This window comes from Hemiscyllium ocellatum, chromosome 13 (assembly GCF_020745735.1).
Source record: "Hemiscyllium ocellatum isolate sHemOce1 chromosome 13, sHemOce1.pat.X.cur, whole genome shotgun sequence".
Taxonomy (NCBI): domain Eukaryota; kingdom Metazoa; phylum Chordata; class Chondrichthyes; order Orectolobiformes; family Hemiscylliidae; genus Hemiscyllium; species Hemiscyllium ocellatum.
Genome location: NC_083413.1, coordinates 13063587 through 13088031, shown reverse-complemented (window position 1 = coordinate 13088031; position 24445 = coordinate 13063587). Strand labels below are relative to the sequence as shown.

Sequence of the window (24445 nt, the reverse complement as noted above, 5' to 3'; positions counted from 1 at the left end):
TGGAAAATCTCAGCAGGTCTGGCAGCATCTCTAAGGAGAGAAAAGAGCTGACGCTGGGAGTCTAAATGACCCTTTTCCCCCTGCTGCTGTTAGACTGCTGACCCCTCTAACTTCAAATAATGTTGATCTTGTTTTGCACAAGTCCTGTGCAGCCCTAACCGTGTATGGCTTGCTTTGTTTAAGCACTGCATGGTCTATTTGTCTTTGTTTGTTCTGATCTGCCTTTACCACAAAACTTTTCACTGCAGTTAAGTACATGTGACTACGATAAATCAAATCAAGTTAAATTCAGAACCCCTAACTGGTCCTTTAAAAAATATCTGTTGCAATTGACAATGGGTCCCCATATTTCCAAACTGCAAGGTGGCTGTTGTAATGATGAGAAGGTGCCAGTGTTGGACTGGGGTGGACAAAGTTAAGTGCTGTAAATGTAGGTTGCTGTGTTTTTTTCCCAGTGGAGTTAATCCGTCAGGTTAGTCGTCCTGTGCCCCTTGTAACCCTTCGGCCCACCCCCATGGCTGCTACCCTCTCGGTGGCAGGGGGATTGGAGGCAGAGTGCGGCTGAGCCGGGTCGCGCGCGGCGAGGCGAGGCGAGGTGAGGCGCCGCGGGCTGGCTGGCGAGCGCGCGGGAGGGCGCGAGGAGAACTTCCTCTATCCATCCAACCCCACCCCCCCTCCCTCCCTCCCCTTCCCCCTCTCCTCGCGCGGCCTTGGCGGCCGCGGGGGCGCGCTCCGCGTCCTGATTTCCTCGCTCCCGCTCCGCCTCATTATAACGGAGAGCTCAGTCTGCATCTCAGCCTGGAGAGTGAGCGGGCGAAGGGTGAAGAAACAAAAGAGGTCGGGGGGGGAAGAGGAAAAAAAAAGGATAAGACAACACCAAGGAGGGGAAAAACAAGTTGTGTAGCTTTTTAACAGGAAGCCGAAAAGATTATTTCCTCCCTTATTTTTCTTTCCAAGTTTCCCCCCCCCCCGTCTTGAAGAGAGCCATTTTTTTACCCCCCTCATCTGTGAGCTGGGAGTTTTTCCTCTTTCTTTTGGGGCTAGTTACCTCTTTTCTTCCCCCCCCCCTTTGATTTTTAAAAAAAATATTATATCTTTTCTCCTCGGAGTGAGGGAGGTGTATCTCTGTGTCTTGTGTTAGACCATGTCGGGCTGGTACTGTTATGTGGAGAACCTGATGGCCGATGGAAACTGCCAGGACTCGGCCGTCGTCGGCTACACGGACGCCAAGTACGTCTGGGCAGCGGCTCCCGGCGGCACCTTCTCGGTTGTAACGGTGAGTTTACTTTATATGTGGAGGGCAAGGGAACGATATTAACCTCAAATATTAAGAGGTGGTCGGGAAAATCGAACGAAATGCTTTATTTCTAACAAAACCGATTCAGTCATCGACTTCTAACATCCTGGCGGGGTGAGAAATACAAATGTTTTATTTCCCTCACCAGATTTTCTTCCCCCCCCACACACACACACACACACACAATCATGTTCTTTTGTTTTTTTTTGGATATGCAGCATGTCGAAAATTGTCTTTTTTTTTGGGGGTGGGAAAGGAGAGGTATCACCCCTCCCTTTTTTTTTGGTTTTTTTTTTCTTCTTCTTAATCGAAAATGGAGGGTTTATTTAACGAAAAAAAATGAACTAATTCTGTTTAAAGGAAGCCACTCTTTTGGCCAGGCCCTGACCGCTAATCGTGCCGGTGTGTGCGGTTGTAAAATGGCGCCGTCTCCCTCCTTCCCTTCTCACCCTCCCACTCCCTCTCTTCCCCCTTCCCCTCTCACTCCCCCCACTCCCCCCACTCCCTCTCTCCCCCTTCCCCTCTCACTCCTTCTCTCCCCACTTCCCCTCCCTCCCTCTCCCCCCTCCCCCACTTCCCTCTCCCTCTCCCTCTCCCTCTCCCTCCCCCCACCACACTCTCTTCGTGCCCAACCCCACCACACTCTCTTTCTCTCCCCCCCCCCCCACACACACTCTCCCTCCTTCCCTCCCTTCTCTTCCTTTCTCTCCCCCCCCCCCCCCCCCCCAATGCTGTGATCACTATTGGAGAGGCGTGAGGGTGGTGTAGAGAGACAACATTGAACTGTCTCCTCAAGGACCCAGAAGGCTTGGGGGGGGGGGAAGGAATATTGTTTAAAATTGCCCTTCTACTAATTATAAACACTTAGGAAATGTTCTTTTGAGACCGTTGGCTTTCTTACTAAAGGGTTAACTAATCTCGTTTGTGAAATGTTTTTTAATTCTATGCTTGCTGTTTTGCATCTAATAGATTTTTAAAAGATCCTTCTGATTAAATCAAAAGTGCATGTTTGAAATTAGAAATGTTTTTATTTTTAAATATTGATTTTGGTAAGAATTTTTTCCCAGTGTAAAGGCCGATTGCTGATTCTGGTAGAAAATTCTAGAAAACTTGCTGTGTGGCCAGCCCTGTCATTCTCTGTCTATATAACCATGGAGGTTTCCAATTTCAAATTTCTCCTTTTTCCTAATCGTTCAAATTCAGGGTTTTCGTTATGGAAACAGCTGACAGTGCTTATCTTTTTCTACAGCTTATGAATCACTGCAACATTTAAAGGGAAATATTTTCGTTTTCCTTTTTTTAATGCATCCGTAGCCTGATCTTTTTGCAGTATTACGATGAAGGTTTTGTGTAAATAGGAGAAACTAAGATGAGCCATGGCTTGCTTCATTCTTATTCTAATTGGTGTTTCAGGGTGAATTTATGAAATTTGTACTTTTGGGTGGGGGTTCTGGCAGAGGCTGTGGGTTGTGAAATTATTTCTAGAAAGTACTCTTATCTGTAACTCTAGGACTTGTTTGTGTTGCTTCTTTAAATTCAAATTGAAACATGTAAAACTGAGGCCCATTTGAGCCTGACCCTTTTTTTTTGCTGAGTTTTCATCTTCACTTGTGTGCAAGAAGTTGCTTTTAATCAAACTCACTCTCTCCAGGAATTCTGCTTTCTAGTGTTTGTGGCTTACACATTTCTGCATCTCATAATGCCAAAGTAGATTTCTTTTTCTTCCTTCCTCTTGTGGTTTTTGTGTATGAGCACTTGTTCTGATTATCCCATCCCCTTCAGGCCCGTATGACATGACTATGCAGTTCAGCCTCGCTGTGGTGGGAGGGCGCAGTTTCCATGTCAGAGCACACCTAAACTACTTCATCTGCCAAAAACAAGTGGTATGCTGAAATGAGTGGATGTTTTTAAACTTTATTTTTGTCAATTTTATATATAGGATTTTCAACTGACCCAACTCTTTTTTTTTTTTATTTTAATATTTGGAAGGATTTGCTTCAAAGAACCTTTTTTCAACCTGTAATAAGCAGGCTCATTGAGACCTACCCGGCTGTGAGAAGTGTCAGGATCACTTAGTCTTTGCTGTATTTGGAATGACTTAAGTGTAAATTGATTTTAAACGTCTTGTACTTGCAGGAGGACAGTTTGGAATCTGGGCTTTTCTTAGTTCAGCCAGTATTGGGCTTGACTTTCCTCCTATATCTCTGGTAAACTAATGTAAGGAAGTTAGTAACATTCAAGTTACTATGAATGCATTATGAAAAACTTGGATTTGGACTTGATTCAAGTGTCATTCCAGTAAAGCTTCCAAAGATGTGGATCACTTGCTATTTGTTTGCTTTATCTTCTCAGCTGCAGAAATCTACCTGTCGTTAAGTTTTTTTTTTGTAAAAGTTCTAATTTGCACTCGTCCAGAGTGTTGATATTTAAAGGTGGTTAGATACCTTTATTATATGTGCAAAATTTACTTTTGTGGATAAGTTTGTTTTAATTGCAACAACTAGCTTGATTAGAATTGTAAGTTGCAGGTTAGCCTGTGATTTTTGAACATAGAAGTTTGCACCAACCTTGGGGTTGACTTTAAATTTGCTTAAATAGTAACTTCTGTTTACATTCTGAATCTGGGAGTGACAATGATAGTGTCATGATGGCCACTGAATGATCAGCTGTAAGCTTATCATATTAATAAAATAATCACTGGTATGTTGTACTTTCTGGGAGTACTTGCAGCTTTTTTTGCATCAAAGTTGCTATAAATACACGATTAGTGGCAGACACCATTTGCATTCTCTCATTTTAATTGTTCTCTGCTTTTGCATCTGGTAATGCTCAAAATTCTATATAGGATAATGTGATTTATTGAAACCTCTGGTATTACCCCAATGATGTTGAAAGGGCAACTTATTCTCTAATGACTTGGGTTTTGTTTGCTCTTGAGGTAGTGACTCTAGGTCACAATAATATGTACATTTGGCACTGAAAAGATTAACTTATTTGGTAGCCATAATGTAGAGCTGTTGGGGTTAGACACAGTTTAAAAATCCCTCGACACCGGTTTATAGTAAAATTTATTTGGAAGTACTAGCTTTGTGTGCTGCTCCTTCATTGGGTAACTCGTGGGGCAGGATGATAAAAGACTGTGTTTATAGCTATATATTTGCTATGAGTTGTCTTATGATCCTGTCCCATTCACCACCTGGAGGAGGAGCAGCGCTCTGAAAGCTATACTTCCAAATAAACCTGTTGGACTCTAACCCAGTGATGTGATTTTTAGCTCCTCCTTATTTGGTGTAAGAACATATGGTTAATCATAATCAGGTTTCTGTTAGAAGTTATTTAATATTTGCTCAAGTGAAGCCATCTGGTGACTTTAAAGGCATAGTTCTCTTTTGGACGAGATGGCTCAGAAACTAGCTTTGTTATGAAATCGATTAGTTTAGTTCCATTAACTTTGATTTTTGGGAGATTTGAGTTGAGATCGCGAAGTTGCTTGCTAGTACGTTTTAAGTAGCTTAAGAATTTGTACGCTTAGTTGCACAAGTAGCTGGTAACTGAGTGGTTGTTTAGCCCACTGCTAGTGTACTAAATTTCTATACTGGAATTTATAGGATGCTATAAATTTTTTTAATATCGTTAACAGGGTCATGTGCTCTCTTCTTCAATATCCTTTTCCCCGTTAAATCCCCTTACCCATCTATGCACGATCGATCCCCATAATCTTGGTGTTTTGTATACACTATTTTTCTCTTCAGTATCGTGATTCCCTTTTACACCCTTTCTTTTTTAAAAACACATGTTTTTTGAATGCACGTTTTTTTTTCAATTTCTCATAATTCTTTAGCTGCCAATCTGTTCAACACTGTTGCTCCTTTTAATGCCTTAAAATAACATTGTTTCTCTTCCAGGTTATTCCCCTTGTCTGTGTTTACTTTTAGTCTAATTGAATCAAAAGTGCAAAGACTAACTTTGTCATTATTACCAAATCTGGCTGAACTCTGCCAAAATTAAGTATTTGGATTTGCAAAGAAATTTATTGCATCTTTTTAAACCTACCTCCTGTGTTCTCCACACTTCATTTTTGCCATCAGGGAATGCATTGCTGTGATTGAGAGCAGCAGTTTATTTGCTCTAGCCATGAACATGTTTGCTTTTGATCCTCTTTCCCAGCATTCTTTTTGAACCTCTGAAATTTGTCTCCATTTTTTTTCCACTTGTTCTGTTTTTCTCCTCCTTCACTTTTATATCAGTGTCTTTTGTTGACATGGTGTTTGCAATTATTTATGGCTGTCCTTGATCCTCCTGTTTTGTTACTATAATACACTTTGTACGGTATGATCTGTACTGCATGCAAAACCAAGCTTCTTACTGTCTAGGCACATGTGACAATAATAAATCAAGTCCTGCATCAATTTCTGCGAAATGTGTACTTCCTCATTCCACTTGCCAATTGTCCCTAGGCTTGTTTGAGCTTTTGTGCACAACCCCTGTTCATTTGCTTCACTGATGTTTTCAACTGCTTACGAACATCAACCAAACTCAGAGGTAACTATCATATCTATACACTTGTGATAATGTAGATAAATTAATAGGAAAGGGTTTGATTTGAATAAGCATAGTGGTTGCAGTGAATAAATTGGAAATGGAATATTCGACTCTTTTGGAAGAAATGGATAGCCCTGAAAAGTAACACGCAATCAGAGTTGGCATTGGCATGTGAAATCACTGTACAGAATCTGGGTGAATTTAATAAACGAAAGGCAGGAACACCTTTTATTTTATTCCCCTAATATATCTTGTGAAAAAGTGGAAAATGTTGCATAGTGTCACCACTCCAATGCTGTTTTAAAACACACAAAACCCTCTAAATCATAGAATATAAAGGCAGAAAATGAAGGAATAAAGTACCCAACTTTACTGTCCTTGAGTGCTCTGCCATGGATATGGTGGCTTGGCACAAGTCCCCTTTGCAACTCTAGCCCTCTGGAATGAACATTGCTACACTTCATTTTGCTTCTACCAATTCCCTTGTGTCTTTAGTCCTTGCTGCACCTCACCAATGCAGATGCCACCAACACAGCCAAGTACTGAAGGGGTTAAACTTAACCAGCACAGCCATGAGTCTGCTTTGGGCCCACCTTGCTGACGCCACTAAGACTTGTACTGGATTTAACTCTTGTCTGCAGCAGCCGTTAGTTGGTGCTAGGACTGTCTGTGATGCAGAGGCTGCTGGGAAATCAAACTCCACTGTCAGGAGTCTGCATTGCTTGGCCCATTTGCCACCTCTGCTGTTGCTGCAACTGAGCTCTTCACCAAGAGATAAGGGGAACGAGAGAATGGAAGAGCCCTGGGCTCAGATGCCCTACTCTGCTGTCTCTTAAGCTTCCTTTATCAGCAGCAATCTATTTTGGATCTAGTAATCCTCCAGGAGAAGAAACAGATTAATAAATAAAAATGACATTTTCATCCTGATCAGGGGTACCCTAAAACCCTGGGAAGCTGGGCCTTTTTGCTGAGGTATTTATATCATCGATAGTCACAAGTAAGGTGCTGGCAGATTGTAGGTTGGATAATGTGGTGCCACTATTTAGGAAGTGTGGTAAAGACAAGCCAGGGAACTATAGACTAGTAAGCCTGACGTCAGTGGTGGGCAAGTTGAAGGGAATCCTGAGGGACAGGATGTACATGTATTTGGAAAGGCAAGAACTGACTTGTGATAGTCAGCATGGCTTTGTGTTGGAAATCATGTTACTCAAACTTGAGTTTTGAAGAAATAAGAGGATTGAGGGCAGCGTGGTGGATGTGCTCTGTATGGATTCTAAAAAGATGTTTGGCAAGGTTCCCCATTAGAGACTGGTTGGCAAGGTTAGATCTCATGGAATACAGGGGAAATAATCCATTTGGATACAGAACTGGCTCAAATGTAGACTACATGGTGGGCAGGGTTGTTTTTCTTCAGACTGGAGGCCTGTGACTAGTGGAGTGCCACAAGACTCAGTACTGGGTCTGCTACTTAGAACATAGAACAATTGGTGTGAGCATAAGAGGTATAATTAGTAAGTTTGCGGATGACACCAAAATTGGAGATGTAGCGGACAGTAAAGGAGGTTATCTCTGATTACAATAGGATCTTGATTGGATGGACCAATGAGCTGAGATGGAGTTTAATTCAGAAATGCGAGGTGTTGCATTTTGGGACAGCACATCTTAGGACACATATGCTTAATGGTAAGGACATTGGAGTGCACGTTCATAGATCCTTAAGTGGAGTCGCAGGTAGATAGGATAGTGAAGAAGGCATTTGGTATGCTTTCCTTTATTGGTCAAGAGTATTGAGTACAGTAGTTGGGAGGTCATGTTGCAGCTGTACAGGACATTGGTTAGGCCACTGTTGGAATATTGCATGCAATATTCCAGTCTCCTTCCTATTGGAAGGATGTTGTGAAACTTGAAAGGGTTCAGAAAAGATTAAGGATGTTGCCAGGGTTGGAGGATTTGAGCTTTAGGGAGATGTTGAATATGATGGGGCTGTTTTCCCTGGAGCATTGGAGGCTGAGGGGTGACCCTTTTTTTAGAGGTTTATAAAATCATGAGGGGCTTGGGTAGGGTAAATAGACAAGATCTTTTCCCTGGGGTGTCCAGAATTAGAGGGCGTAAGTTTAGGGTGAGAGGGGAAAGATATAAAAGAGACTTAAGGGCCGACTTTCTTTCATGCAGGGTGTGGTATGTGTATGGAACGAGCTGCCAGAGGATGTGGTGGAGGTTAGTACAATTGCAGCATTTTAAAAGTTTCTGGATGGGTATATGAAGGGTTTGGAGGGATATGGGCTGGGTACTGGCAGGTGGGATGAGAATGGTTTGGGATATCTGGTTGGCATGGATGAATTGGACCAAAGGGTCTGTTTTGTGCTTTCTCTGTGACTCTGATTACCCAATGGCTTGCATCCCATGTGTTTTGAGGCACTGCAGAGATGATCAGAGCATTGGTTTGAATTTAGAGTTCTGGAGTGGTCTCCATGGATCAGAATGAGGTAAACATTGCCTTGTGGCTGAGGAAAGTAGAGAGAAAGCAAGGAATTATAGTTGTCGTTTGACATGAGGAAGTCTACTGTTTTAGTTTTACTATCATTCAACTGTTGAATTTGTATTCTGCAATGTTGAACAGCACATGGAAGAAGGTGGAGGGTAGCAAGGATACATGAATTCTGGTTAGAGAAACTTCATAGCCATCAGCAGAGGTGCAGTAATTTTGTTTTTTGACAAAAAGTTGGGCCTCTTATAGGTGGTGGAGGCAAAACCTATTTGACTACCTTACCGGTCTTGCAATTCCACCTAGTGTTACTATCAGGATTTGTATTGGTGACTGCATGTGCAAAGGACTGTGCAGACCCCTTTTTCTTTCAGTGCAAATCTGGTAGCTCAACAAGTCTTCATCGAGTTGTAGCTGACCACACCAACCAAGTTGGAAGATTATAGACAATGTCAAGAGCAGCATCAGAAATATCTTTTGAGCAAACAATCTAGCAACATATGTGACAAACACTCAACCTATGTATTAGACAAACACCGCAGTGGTGTTGTATTTTAATTGTGTGGGGTGGTGGGTAGTTATCTAATTGTTTTGAAGAGTTTCCATACATGTGTGTCCTCTGGAGTGAGTGCATAAGACCAGACGTGCAACCAAATTCAGCCTAAAATGTCATCCCTGCCTCCTCCTGGGGCCCCAGCATCACAGATATGAATCTTCAGCCAAACTTGACCTTGTGTTGCAGAGAAACTGTTGATTGAATTGGATATAATAAAGGTTATGGGCCCTGACAGTATTGGCTGTAGTATCTGAAGGTCTCTGCTGTAGAACTAGCTGTACCGTATGCAGTTCAAATACAGTTACAATTGGATATGTACCTGTCGAATTGGAAAATTACCTAGATATGTCATGAACTCAAAGCTAGGCAAGTCTATTCTTGATCAGCAACATTGATACCAACTTTCCCTTGTACAGTTGCTCACAGGCCCAATTAGTCTTCAGGGCATTTCTGCTCCAGGCATTACTACAACCTTGGGCAAAAGAATTCCAGAAGAAACACCGGCCTTGACTGAGTGCAGAACACAGTCAAGAAATTTGACAAGCTTCACAAATAGCCTATGAGATGTTCTTCACCATTCTTGGGATGAGGGCATTGTGGGCTCACTCAGCATTTTTATCCATCCAGGATTGTCCAGATGTCAGTTAAGTTAACCATGTTGCTGTGGGGTTGGAGTCACATGTAGGTTGAGATGGAAGGAGGGGTGGGCACTGTTGGATGGGGTGCACAAAGTTTGATGGGCTTCACCTGACAAAGGAGCAGTGCTCTGAAAGCTTGTGATTTTCTTTTTTAAAAATAAAAACCTGTTGGACTATAACCTGGTGGTGTGACTTCAAACATACCAGACCAGGTATGGATGGCATAGAACATAGAAGGATACAGCGCAGTACAGGCCCTTCGGCCCTCGATGTTGCGCCGACCGAATCCTACCTAACCTATACTAGCCCAATAACTTCCAAATGCCTATCCAATGCCCGCTTAAATGACCATAAAGAAGGAGAGTTCACCACTGATACGGGCAGGGCATTCCATGAACTCACAACCCGCTGTGTGAAGAATCTATCCCTAACATCTGTCCTATACCTACCACCCCTTAATTTAAAGCTATGTCCCCTAGTAACACCTGACTCCATTAGCGGTAAAAGGTTCTTAGTATCTACCCTATCTAAACCCCTAATCATCTTATACACTTCTATCAGATCTCCCCTAAACCTTCTCTTCTCCAATGAGAACAGCCCCAAGTGCCTCAGCCTTTCCTCATAAGATTTTCCTACCATTCCAGGCAACATCCTGGTAAACCTCCTCTGCACTCGTTCTAAAGCTTCCACGTCCTTCCTATAGTATGGCGACCAAAACTGCACACAATACTCCAGATGAGGCCTCACCAGAGTCTTATACAACTGCAACATGACCTCAGGACTCCGGAACTCAATTCCTCTGCCAATAAAGCCCAGTACACCATATGCCTTCCTCACAGCACTATTTACCTGGGTGGCAACTTTCAGAGATCTGTGTACATGGACACCAAGATCCCTCTGCTCATCCACACTACCAAGTAGCCTATCATTAGCCCAGTAATCCATCATCTTGTTATTCCTACCAAAGTGAACGACTTCGCACTTAGCTACATTGAATTCCATTTGCCACATTTCCGCCCAGCTCTGCAACTTATCTATATCCCGCTGTAACCTACCACTTCCTTCCTCACTATCCACAACTCCACCGACTTTTGTGTCATCCGCAAACTTGCTTACCCAGCTTTCAAGCCCTTCCTCTAGATCATTTATAAAGATAACAAAAAGCAATGGTCCCAAAACAGATCCTTGTGGTACACCGCTAGTAACTGCGCTCCAAGATGAACATAATCCATCAACTACTACCCTCTGTCTCCTTCCAGCCAGCCAATTTCTAATCCAAACCTCTAATGTATCCTCAATGCCATACCTCCGAAGTTTTAGCATTAGCCTACCATGGGGAACCTTATCGAACGCCTTACTAAAATCCATATACACAACATCTACTGCTTTACCCTCATCCACTTCCTTAGTCACCTTCTCAAAGAACTCAATAAGGTTTGTGAGGCACGACCTGCCCTTCACAAAACCATGCTGGCTATCCCTGATCACGTTATTCCTACCCAGATGTTCATAAATCTTATCCCTTACCATTCTCTCTAAGACTTTGCCCACCACTGAAGTCAGACTCACTGGCCTATAGTTACTAGGGCTATCCCTACTCCCTTTCTTGAACAATGGGACCACATTCGCTATCCTCCAGTCCTCTGGTACTATTCCCGTTGACAATGACGACATAAAAATCCAGGCCAATGGCTCTGCTATCTCCTCCCTAGCTTCCCATAGGATCCTGGGGTAAATGCCATCAGGCCCAGGAGACTTATCTATATTCATCCTTTCCAATATTCCCAAAACCTCTTCCCTGCATATTTCCAGGGCATCCATTCTAATTATTTGTGATTCCATATTCACATCAGCAACAGTGTCCTGTTCCTGAGTGAATACTGATGAAAAGTACTGATTTAATGTCTCTCCAATCTCCTCCGCCTCCACACACAACTTCCCACTACTATCCTTGACTGGACCGATACCTACCCTAGTCATCCTTTTATTCTTGACATACCTATAGAAAGCCTTTGGGTTTTCCCTAATCCTACCAGCTAAAGACTTTTCATGTCCCCTTCTCGCTTCTCTTAGCTCCCTCTTTAGCTCCTTCCTGGCTACCTTATAACTCTCAATCGCCCCTACTGAACCTTCACGCCTCATCTTTACATATGCCGCCTTCTTCCCTTTCACAAGGGACTCCAATTCCTTACTAAACCACGGCTGCCTCACAAGGCCCTTTACACCATGCCTGACTGGTACATACCTATCGAGGACACGCAGTAGCTGCTCCTTGAACAATCTCCACATCTCATTAGTGTTCTTCCCTCTTAAACTGCATTAGTGAACCAGATGGGTAAACATAGGAGTGGAAGTAAGGCCATTTGGCCCATCGAGTCCACTCGCCATTATAATCATGGCTGGGCATTTCAACTCCACTTACCTGCATTCTCCCAGTAGTCCTTAAATTCTTGATGTCACAAGGAATTATCAATCTTTGCCTTGAAAACATTTAGCCTCTACTGCACTCTGTGGCAATGAATTCCACAGGCCCACCACACTCTGGCTGAAGAAATGTCTCTGCATTTCTGTTCTGAATTGACCCCCTCTAATTTTAAGGCTGTGCCCATGGGTCCTAGTCTCCCCGCCTATCGGAAACAATTTGTTAGCGTCTACCCTTTCCAAGCCATGTATTGTTTCTATTAGATCTCCCCTTAACCTTCTAAACTCCAATGAGTATAATCCAAGGATCCTCAGCCGTTCCTCATATGTTAGACCTACCATTCCAGGGATCATCTGAGTGAATCTCCGCTGGACATGCTCCAGTGCCAGTATAAGCCTCCATCTGCAATTTGAGAAGGAGAGGGTACAATTGGAAATGATGATATTTCTGTCGAATAAAGGGAACTATGGAGCTATGAGGGAGGAGCTGGCCAAAGTTCAATGGTGCAATATCTTAGCAGGGATGACAGTGGAGGAACAATGGTGGATATTTCTGTGTATAATGCAGAAGTTGTAGGATCAGTTCATTCCAAAAAGGAAGAAAGATCCTAGGAGGAGGCATGGGTGGCCGTGGCTGATGAGGGAAGTTTAAGAAACATAAGTCAACAGAGAAAAAGTATAACATAGCAAAGATAAGTGGGAAAACGGAGGACTGGGAAGCTTTTAAAGAACAGAGGATTACTAAGAAGGAAATACCCAGAGGAAAAAAAGACGTACGAAGGTAAACTGGCCAATAGTATAAAGGAGGATAGTAAAAGTTTTTTTTGATATGTGAAAGGCAAAAAAACGGTTAAGACTAAAATTGGGCTCTTGAAGACAGTAACAGGGGAATATATTATGGGGAACAAAGAAATGGCAGAAGAATTGAACTGGTACTTTTAGATCTGTGCTTGTGTCTTCCCCAGCGAACAATCTCCAAGGTAACAGTGACTGAAGGACCTGAACTGAAGGGAATTTATATTTGCCAGGAATAGGGGTTGGAGAGACTGGTTCTGAAGGTTGATAAATCCCTGAGGCCTGATGGTCTACAACCCAGGGTACTGAAGGAGGTGGCTCGAGAAATCGTGGATGCGTTGGTGATTATTTTCCAGAGTTCAATAGATTCGGGATCGGTTCCTGCAGATTGGAGGGTGGCTAATGTTGTACCACTTTTAAGAAAGGTGGGAGAGAGAAAGCAGGAAATTTATAGACCAGTTAGTCTGACCTCAGTGGTGGGAAAGATGCTGGAGTCTATTATAAAGGATAAAATTATGACACATCTGGATAGTAGTAACAGTATAGGTCAGAGTCAGCATGGATTTATGAAGGGAAGATCATGCTTGACTAATCTTCTGGAATTTTTTGAGGATCTAACTCTGAAGATAGACAAGGGAGATCCAGTAGATGTAGTGTACCTGGACTTTCAGGAAGCTCTTGATAAAGTCCCACATAGGAGGTTTATTGAGCAAAATTAGGGTGCATGGTATTGGGGGCAAAGTACTAACTTGGATTGAAAGTTGGTTGGCTGACAGGAAACCAAGTAGTGATAAACTGCTCCACTTCGGGATGGCAGGCAGTGACCAGTGGGGTACTGCAGGGATCAGTACTGGGACTGCAGCTTTTTACAATATATGTTAATGATGATATAGAAGATGGTATTAGTAATAACATTAGCAAATTTGCTGATGATACTAAGCTGGGTGGCAGGGTGAAATGTGATGAGGATGTTGGGAGATTACTGGGTGACCTGGACAGGTTAGGTGAGTGGTCAGATGCAGTTTAATGTGGATAAATGTACGGTTATCCACTTTGGCAAGAACTGGAAGGCAGATTACTACCTCAATGGAAGCCATTTAGGTAAAGGAGCAGTACAGAGATATCTGGGTGTTATTGTACACCAGTCAATGAAGGTAAGCATGTAGGTACAGTAGGTAGTGAAGAAGGCTAATAGCATGCTGGCCTTCATAACAAGAGGGATTAAGTGTAGAAGCAAAGAGGTTCTTCTGCAGCTGTACAGGGCCCTGGTGAGATCACACCTGGAGTACTGTCTGCAGTTCTGGTCTCCAAATTAGCGGTAAGACATTCTGGCTATTGAGGGAGAGCAGCGTAGGTTCACTAAAGTTCCTAAAATGGTGGGATTACCTTACACTGAAAGACTGGAGCGACTGAGCTAGTATACCCTTGAGTTTAGAAGACTGAGAGGGGATCTGATTGAGACATAAGATTATTAAAGGATTGGACACTCTGGAGGCAGGAAACCTGTTTCTGCTGATGGGTGAGTGCAGAACCAGAGGACACAGCTTAAAAATACGGGGTAGACCATTTTAGGACAGATGAGGAAAAATGTCTTCACCCAGAGAGTGGTGGCTGTATGGAATGCTCTGCCCCAGAGGGCAATGGAGGCCCAGTCTCTGGATTCATTTAAGAAAGAGTTGGATAGAGCTCTCAAGGATAGTGGAATCAAGGGTTATGGAGATAAGGTAGGAACAGGATACTGATTTAAGGATGATCAACCATGATCGTATGATTGGTGGTGCAGGCTCAAGGGGCAGAATGGCCTACTCCTGCACCTATTATCTATGTCCCTCCTGAGGTATGGGGCCCAAAACTGGGCACAGTACTCCAAATGGGGCCTAACCAGAGCTTTATAAAGTATCAATCTGCAACTAATAATGGATTCATGGTCTTGATTAGATTCTTACTTCCAGATTTTCATTCACTTCAAATTCCACTGTCTGCTGTGGTGGGATTTGAACCTGGGTTCCCAGAACATTACCTAGGTCTCTGGATTAACAGTCCAATAATACCATAAGCCACCACTCTCTTGGTGTACATGTATTAATTGTGTGGACTGCAGTAGTTGAGCACTGTCTTCATAACAAGTGAGAGATAGACAATGCTAGTGATACCTGCATCCTTAACTGAATAAAATTAAAGCAAAATGCTTAGTCTGTTTTTATTAGGTTGACAGGGTATTTGTGCAGCTGCATGCACTACATATTATTTATCTGACTTGTGAAGTTTTGAGCTGAGGTTCTTTGAATGCAACCAGAATATAGGCCCATGGTAAGTTTTTTTTTTGGGTCAGCCTTTTTGTTCCATCACTTGGATGTATAGTAAAACCAGGTGTACTAAGTTTGAATGCTAGGTTTACATAGTTCAAGATCATTCATGTAAGTAACTAAGAATTTTTAAAAGCATAAATGAACTTGCATTTCAAAATACTATTTAGTGACCATGGGACATTCCAATGAGCATTTTACAGACTTGATTTCTTCCAGTGTGAGGGGAAAAATATGCCAGGTAATTGGTAAATAACAAGTTCCTATAAACAGTAGTCTGATCAGAACATGGCCAGCTGTTTTAACTTGTTTGGTATGAGCCAATATTCCTTTTTTAACAATGAAAATTAAAATGCTTTTGGGAGATGTCAAACATTCACCTAATTGGGGAAATATCTCTGAAATGTTGTAACTAGACCATAGAATATTTATAGCAGAGATTTTGGTGTCTGCTATTGAATAAAGGCGTTTCATTCTGATCTCACTTACAACAGTTGGTCCATAGTCTTGACAGTTGCAATACTTCAGGTGCAGATCCAGGTCTTTTTTTTTCAGATGAGTTTGAATTTCTTCAATCACAATGGGCAGCAAATTCCAGAAATTGGCACTCTGCATAATTTTCTCATTCCTCTGTCTTGCCATAAATCTGTACTTCTGAGAATTGTCTCTGGGGAAAACTGATCTTTCCTGTCCACTTTTATTCAAGCCCCTGATAGTTTTCCCTAATGACCTGTTCCAGATGTTTTATTACCCATGCCTCCTGGATTAGAGATAGGGACAGTATCACTGCATTGCACCCATTAGCCACTCATGGTACATCCCATTAAGTCAGCTGCCTCCTAAGGGAAGCAGACCTAAACTATTCCATTTTACCTCCTAGCTGCAAATAGTTTGTGACATTTTTGTAAACCTCCTACAGGAAGGACAAAATTGCTGTAGAGTAATGGGATCAGATCTGTACACCATTCCAGCTGTGACCCAACCACTATCTTTGTATGGTTACATCGAGCAAAGTACGGGATACAATGAGGAAATCATCCCATTTGTCACTTTCATATACCTATTTCCACCTGTGGCATGCGCTGTAAGATCTTTGAACAAGAAAGCTAGGGGTGCACATGGGTAGTTTTCTGAAGTGGAGTTGCAGGTAGACAGGGTGGTAAAGGCATTTGATATAATTTGGTCAGTGCATAGAGTATAGGATGTTGGTGAGGTTACTTTTTGAATATTGCTCAATTGTGGCCTCCCTACTATATAGGAAAGATACTGTTAAGCTTGAAAGGGTTCACAAAGTTTTTACGAGCATGTTGCAGGGCTTCGAGGATTTGAACAAAAGATTGAATAGCTGGGGCTATTTTCTTTGGAGTGTTGGAGGCTGAGCAGTGACCTTTGAAACTTTGTGACTTAAAGGTGAATGGCCAGTCATTTTCCTAGGGTAGGGAGGGCATAGGATTAAAGTGAGGGGGCAAGACTTAAAAGGCATCAGAGGTGCATTTCTTTTTCAAAGGATGGTGCATGTATGTGACGAGCTGCCAGAGGAAGTGGTGGAGGCTCGTACAATTACAACATTTTAAAAGGCATCTCCTCCTAGGAGGGAATATGAATAGGAGGGTTTGGAGGGATATGGGCCAAATCCTGGCAAATGGGACTTGATCAGTTTAGAATTTCTCATTGGCGTAGACTAATGGACCGAAGGGTCTCTTTGCATGTTTAACAGTGACTCTCTGTTCCTCTATCCCCTCATTTTCTTGTGCATTCCTTTGCCTTCCTCATCATTGGTTTGAATTCCATTTACCACTTTTATCTTAAACCATAGCTATTGAGGGGAGGAAAATATCAATCCTTTTCTTGCTGTCAATGACCAAACCATTTGTGAGGCATGTTTGGGTAGTTTTTGCAGACATTTAAACCTAAATTAATATACCTCAAACTGGATAGTGCCAAGCTTTGAGCATTGTAGAACACTACTAGAAACTACTTACCATTTCAGAAATGCTTGTCAGGCGTTGTCTTGTTACTGAACTAATTTTGGATCCAGCTGTCCACACCTGTCTGTAGTGTATGGAAGTTAACTTTTTCCTAATACCCTATATGTTGCCTAACATTTCTAAAAATCCACCTTTTCTAAATCTCCAGTGCATAACTGCCTACAATCGTCCTTGTTACTTCTCAATTTAAGTCCGCAAGACCAACCTTTCCTTAACACAAGCGTGCTGTGATTATCCCTGATTTGATCCAATCTCCCCTCTGGTAACAATTAATTCTGTCTGACCATCTATTTATAATTTGTTCATTGCTGAGGCCAGATTGACCAGTGTACACTTTTATATTGTGTCTCATTTTGGACATTTTGCAAACTTTCAGTCCTTTTGAAACCTCTCCTATATCCTTTTGAAATGCGATCCTCAGTGCATCCACTATCTCAAAAAGCCTCCCGTTTGTAGGTAATAGGAAAGTTAAATGGACTCTGAATGCCAAGTAAATAGCACTACAGTTTTATAGCTTGCTTCTTTGAAGATTAAACTGACCTGAACATCAACGTTTTCTTTTAACTGAAGCAAATCGTAGCAGGACTTGGACACTTAATGGTAAGGTCCTAGGAACTGTTGCTGAATAAAGATGTTGGAGTGCAGGTTCATAGGTCCTTTGAAAGTTTGTAGGTAGATGAGATAATGAAGACTTTTATAGTATGTTTTCCTTTATTGATTGGAGTATTGAGTACAGGAGTTGGAGGTCATGTTGCAGTTGTATAGGACATTTGGTTAGGCCACTTTTAGAATATTGCATGCAGTTCTGGTCTCCGTCCTATCGGAAGGATGTTGTGAAACCAGAAAGGGTTCAGAAAAGGCTTGCAAGGATGTTGCCAGGGTTGGAGGATTTGAGCTATAGGGAGAAGCTGAATAGGCTGGGGCTGTTGCTCTGGAACATCTGAGGCAGAGGGGTGGTCTTTGTAGAATCATGAGGGGCATGGATAGGGTAAGTACCCCAAGTCTTTTCCCTGGGAACGCCTGACAAGCATTTCTGAAATGGTAAGTAGTTTCCAGTAGTGTTCTACAATGCTCAAAGCTTGGCACTATCCAGTTTGAGGTATATTAATTTAGGTTTAAATGTCTGCAAAAACTACCCAAACATGCCTCACAAATGGTTTGGTCATTGACAGCAAGAAAAGGATTGATATTTTCCTCCCCTCAATAGCTATGGTTTAAGATAAAAGTGGTAAATGGAATCCAGAACTAGAGGGCATAAGTTTTTAAAGTGGGAGGGGAAAGATGAGACCTCAGGGGACAATGTTTTCAAGCAGAGGGTGGTGTGTTTGAAATGAGCTGCCAGAGGAAGTTGTGGAGGCTGATTACAATTATAGCTTGTAAAAAGCATTTGGATGGGAAAATGAATGGAAGGGTTTGGAGGGCTATGGGTCAACCGCAGTAAATGGGATTAGATTTGGTTTGGATATCTGGTCTGCATGGACAAGTTGGACTGAAGGGTCTGTGTCCATGCTATACATCTGAGTTGAAAAGCTGTAGCAAGGAAGTGGTCCCTGCAGAGACTGTCCTTCCAAGGTGTAAAATAGCAATTAACATTTACACAGGTTTGCATCTTAAGCTACAATACAGCATGTTAACTCAGTCATGAATGATTGAGAAAACTACTTCTGGTTCTGCATAAAGTATTGGTGTTCCTTTTTAACAAAGAAGCTCTACACTTAAAACCCAGTTAAAATAAATGATTTTGGCATGAATTGAGCAGGGTTTTTAAGCACATCTAGAATCTAACTTTTTTTTTCTAGCAATCTCTGAACAATTAGGATATGCAGCACTAGCTCATGCTTGAACTGCAGGATATAAGGTGTGAATAAAGCTGTTTGTCACTAAATTGGCTCGTCCTTAGCTACCTTTTGAAAACTTGTGAAGAACTAAATTTTGAATCATTGGTTAGTTTCCTCCTTTTCCAAAGGCTGCTTTTAACCAGACTGTCATTTCAGTTTGGCAAATCGTGTATGTCCACTTATTAGGCTGGAACAAGCATACTGCTAACTAATCATCCATTGATTTGTAAAAGTAAGAAACAGTAAGGTAATTCTTCCTTCTACCTGGAAACACCACAAAACTGTTTACTGCTTGCATTATGCAGTTAAATAAGTCCTGGCTGTATAAACAAGAAAATCTTTCAATGAGTTTAATGTTGCTATGTTTATCTGAAGATATTCCACCGACTGTTTAAATGGAAATTGTAAAAGATGGTGTTATGTTGTAAACGTTAATGAAGCAGCTTGAAGGGAGGAATTGGGTGCAGCTTCTGAGTTATGCTGCTTCGTTCTGACTTTTGGCTAGTTTAGTATTTATTCTGAAGTTGCTATTATAAAGGCTTGAGGTGAGAAATGATTTGATTCAAAGCATTGCAAATCTTTGGAATTTTGTACCTCCAGATGGTTGTATACACTTTCTGTAAAGCTGGGATGGATAATATTTTAATGTCTAGAGGAAGCAAGGGTTATGGGCAGCAGATGTGGAAAGTGGTGTTGAAACGCAAGGTTAGCCATGATATTGAATGGCAGAGCAAGCTCAGTTAGCTGCATGATCTACTCCGGTTGGTTGTTTAAGAACTCTTGTTCAAGTCGCTCTTTTCCCATGATGTATAACTGTCAGTTGTTCTTCTACACATCGTCTTCAGTGTAGTAATATTGTGCTAACTAAGAACAATTGTGGCTTAATTTGCCTGAGTTTCTTAGCAGGAGGCTGAAAGAAGGCAGCATCAGGAGGTGCAGAAGTCAATGTTTTGGGTGTAACCCTTCAGGACTGGGGTTGGGTGTTGGGGGAGGTGGGTGCAGAGTGGTGAAGTGAGGGTAGGTGAAGATGGGTAAAGGGTATGACCTGGTTGGTCAATGGGAGGGGATGGGGTGGGGGGAGGTTTTTTGAAATTGGAGGACAGTGTTAAGTTCCTCCAGACCATAGGGTCCCCAGGTGGAAGATAACAACATTATTTCTCCAGTAGAATTGTGGTTTGTTTTGGCTGTGGAGGTGGCCAAGGAATATCATGTCAAAGGGTATGGTTGGGGGAATTGAAATGTGCGGTGACTGAGGTCTGATCGATCCCTGTGGACCTGACTGTGATGCTCAGTGAGCTGTTCAGAGTTTACATTCTGTTTCCCTGATTTGTTGATAAGACTACATTGGGCACACCTGATGCAATGAACTAGGTTGGAAGAGAGGCAGGTGAACCTCCTCATTTGGAAGGACTGTTGGTGGCCCTGGATGGAGGTGTGGGGGTAGTGTACTAGCAGGTTTTGCATCTTTTCTGGTTGCAGGGGAAGGTACCTGGAGATTTTGGGGGGGGGGGGGGAGCTGAAATTGCATGACCCTTGGTGGTGGGGTCTATTTAGAGTTGGCAGAAGTATTTGAGAATGATGTGGAGACTGATGGGGTGTTGGTGAGGACCAGGCAGACTGTCATTATTGCGTGGGGTTTAGAGTGGTGGAATAGGAAACGGAGGTGGTGCAGCAGAGGGTTGTCTGAGGAATGTGAGGAAAGGGCCATGCATTTGATCTGAATCTTGTGTTAGGAACAAAAGCTATGGAAATACCTGTTGTCTAATCATAGCAGGAATTCATACATGTTCATGTTGAATTCCAAAGCTACTTTTGGTACATAAAGTTGTGGCAATGCTCAAAGTTGTGAACTGTTCACTTGTGCATTAGAGCACAAGCTTTATCCAACATGAGACAAAAACTTCCACCTTAAAGCGCTAAAAGAACTGAAATTTTAAGGATTTTGTTTTGCTCTTGAAGTGTGAATCAACATGTAGCTTTGTTCTAATTTTGGTAGGTTTGATTGTAAGGTATTTGGTTTTGATGGCTTGGCTCTGATTGGATGTCATATACATGACATGTTTTATTGTATTTTGTATAAATGTTTCTAATTCCGAACTTGAGTTTTAACTGAACCTTTCCTATATTGAGGTCAAAGCTTTACCTTTTGAGGTAGATGTGACTCTGGATCCTCAGCAATCTTAACTGCCATCTGGCTGAGCAAGTCATTCGGTTTGAGGGCAGCTGAAGTGGGTAACACATGCTGACCTTCGAAGATGACTCTATGCTGAAAAATTAGTGCTTTATTCACTTGAAAATAAAACTTTCAATTCTGGCCTTTCAAGTCCCACTGACAAACTTTGGGTCTGACTGTCTACTTGCTATTCAGCTTACCTCTGACCCTAATGGATATTCTTTTAGTCTGCCAATTTTTGATGAATACTCCATCTTTGTTTAGGCATTGACAGTAAATGTACAGTTAAACTTAATACGTCTCTGTATATTCAAAGGTGAAATAGAGGGTTTCAATACTAATATTGGAAGTATTTCCTAGATGTTTTTAACAACAATTCCTGAGGTCAAATGAATTTTCTTCCATCTTGTGGTTGGGGATGCTAACCATGACTTAGGGTTTACATCTCCAACATGTACTCTTGAGAAACTGCTTAATACACGTGAAGCCATATCCTATTTGGTGTATAACATTAGCTCATTCCATGTAGAGCCAGTCATCCATTTTTTTTCACCAAAATGGATTTGAATCTAAAGATTTCTCCCATCTTTCAACTAGATCAACCAGTTATTGCATGCCTTTGGAGCAGGTGGACCTAAATCTGGGTCTCCTGGCTCAGAGGTAGGGGGTAGTACTATGATGTGCCATGAGAATCCCAACCCTAAAGTCTGTCCCAAACTCTCCTCCTGATGCTACTTAATTGGGCCAGTTGAGTGTCTCTGAAGCTAGTAAATTTTCAGAACGATTAATTTGGGTGATCTCTTCTAAATGTTTTCCAAGTACCTTTTAAATAAGGCTGGGTCTTCAGACAATGATGGCTAAAGTGCTAGGATTTTAACAAGGTATACTATTATGTTTTGTCCCAATGAATTGTGAAATAGCACTGTTCTCCATTCTCCAAATTTTGTTGGTTCTGGATAGCATTTTAATAAATTGCACAGGGCAAGTTGGTTTTTTTTGTAGTCAAACATCAAATGCAACTACTTCTGTAATCATGCATAAAGCAGACTGAGCGTAAAACTAGAGCCCAAAGCTTGACCGAAGTGGCCAATTCTTAGACCAAACTTTATTAACCTTTTGACAACCCATCTTAGAGTAATCATCTTCCACTAACATTTAATTGCATAGGTAGAACAAAAGTCATTAAAGATACTTAATTTGAGGTTTGAATAGCGATGCTTTCTAAACTTTGATAACATTAAAAGATAACATACATTTGAACTGCCATGATCAACTAAATACTATACTAATCAGATTTTAAAGATCTATCAACCTGGTTTCACAAACCAGTGCTTGTTAACTCCATGAGTGAAGATGGAACAATTAGCTAGTGTAAATGTGTACCTCTAAATATCCTCATATATGCAAACAGTCCCTTCTGGTAAAAGACCATTTCTCTGTAGAGGTTGGCTTTGAGGAGAGAAAGCACTGCGTTATTAGAGGCAAGAATTGTGTAGAATCTTCTGGAGTCTCCATTCTGGCATGTGGTCAAGTCACTGCTGTATTCTTGAATCCCTGTATAGAATACATGTGCCAGTAAAATCTAATGCATATTATCTGAGGTCTTGCTGACTTGGCTTTTTCTGGAAATAGCCTTGATGCTGCTTCATGAGCTTCCTTTTAATCAACCCTGAATGTAAAAATCTTTCCCAAATTTAGAAATGGGAGAAATCAATTGGGCAGCTTGTTCTTAGTGTGTTTTTTTTCTCCAATTCAACTTGTTCTCTAATAGGCTTTCTTCCAATTGAAGCAGTTAACAAAAGAACCTATCTAAACAACTTTTTTTAAAAAAAGTCCCTTTTTAGGGGTCTTCAGCAAAGCAGGTAGTTACAGCCAGTCTCTCCTTTTTACACCGGATGAGCAGGCTAAACCAATATAAATTGTCCCTATTTTTCAGATGCTGTGTTCCTGCTGGCTGTGTGCAAGATGAAACGTTGTGACTCCTCTGTTTTACACAATCCTTTAGAAGTCCAATCCTCGAGCAATATGAAGTTCAAAGCCTTCTATATTGTCTTTTTTTTTTCAGGAGTTGTATTGGACTCCATGTGAACTTTCTTCACAGATGCTTAGTTTCTCCAGCACTCTTCTGTAAGTCTATGAAGACATTCAGTGTTTTGTTTTTATTTGTAGTCCTGGATGATGGGATTTAAATTATGGTAATGCTATTGAATATCAAAGTGCAGTGCTTGTTCAGTTGAATTTGATACTGATGGTGCATTGTGCCAGCAAATGTAACTTTCCACCTACCAGCATCAACCTTGATATTGTTTCCATCTTGCTGCATTTGAATATCAGCTGATTTTTGTTTCTGAAGAGTTGTAAATGATGCTGAACATTGTTCTGATTGTATGTTTGTACTTCTGACTATTGAAATAGCTGAGTTAGGGTACCAATCTCAAGAATTCCTGCAGAGATGTCTCCTGGAACTGAGATGTAGACTTGAATGTGTCCTTGCATATAAAACAAAGAGATAGTCATGTCTCTGCACTGGTAGTCCTAAAGTCCAGGTTAACATTCAAGGGTTATGTTCCAATACCACTGGCACATAGTGAAATTTGGTTTCAGTGAAGAATCAAGATTGTCTATTGGTGACCCATGTAACCACTGTCCATTTGTAAAAGCCCATCTGGTTCACTATTGTCCCTTTTTTTTTAAAGGAAGCATACCTGCCCTCCCTACCAGGCCTAGCCTATGTGACTCCAGCAGCATGATTGGCTCTTAACTGTTTTCTGGCCAGCATTTATTGTCCATCCACAGTGCCCAGTCAGTAATGTCTATAATCTGTTGAATGAATAATGGAAAATATGCTCCGAGAACAGATCTGTTCTCCCTCCAGTTAGAAAGTTTTTGTATGCACCTTGACTAAAACAGCGTAAAAGGGGTGATAACCAGGAGACAGATTTTTAGATAGAAAAAAGATCAAGAATCTGGGCCTCCAGTTGGTATTCTTCCAATTACTAGTGAGTAAGAGAACTAGTATGTTGCAGATGAATGCATTGTTGGAGGGATGAAATGATAGTGATTCCTGATGAAGGGCTCTGGCCCAAAACGTCGAATTTCCTGTTCCTTGGATGCTGCCTAACCTGCTGTGCTTTAACCAGCAACACTTTCAGCTCTGATCTCCAGCATCTGCAGACCTCACTTTTTTTACTTGCATGAAATGATGGGACTTGTAAAGAGAAGGGAAGGTTGCACCTGCACAGTCAAGACAAGAGAAGCAAAAGTCCCCAATAATTGAGAATGCAAATGACGCTATTATGAGAGAGGAGCAGAATTTGGCCCATTGGGTTTGATCTACCATTTGATCATAGATTTCTCCATCTCTATTTTCTATCAGCTATCTTTTTTCCTGTAACCCATGATCTCC

At 41.7% G+C, this 24445-nt stretch overlaps 1 protein-coding gene across 1 annotated transcript in view; it reads left to right on the top strand.

Moving 5' to 3' along the window:
- The first annotated feature begins 713 nt into the window (after positions 1–713).
- The window catches only part of LOC132821429 (profilin-2-like), a 64713-nt gene continuing 40981 nt past the window's right edge, over positions 714–24445 (top strand). Inside the window, exon 1 of the mRNA XM_060834014.1 lies at positions 714–1276. Within this exon, the coding sequence (XP_060689997.1) occupies positions 1145–1276 (132 nt within the window). The 5' untranslated portion in view covers positions 714–1144. The remainder of the gene's footprint in view (positions 1277–24445) is intronic.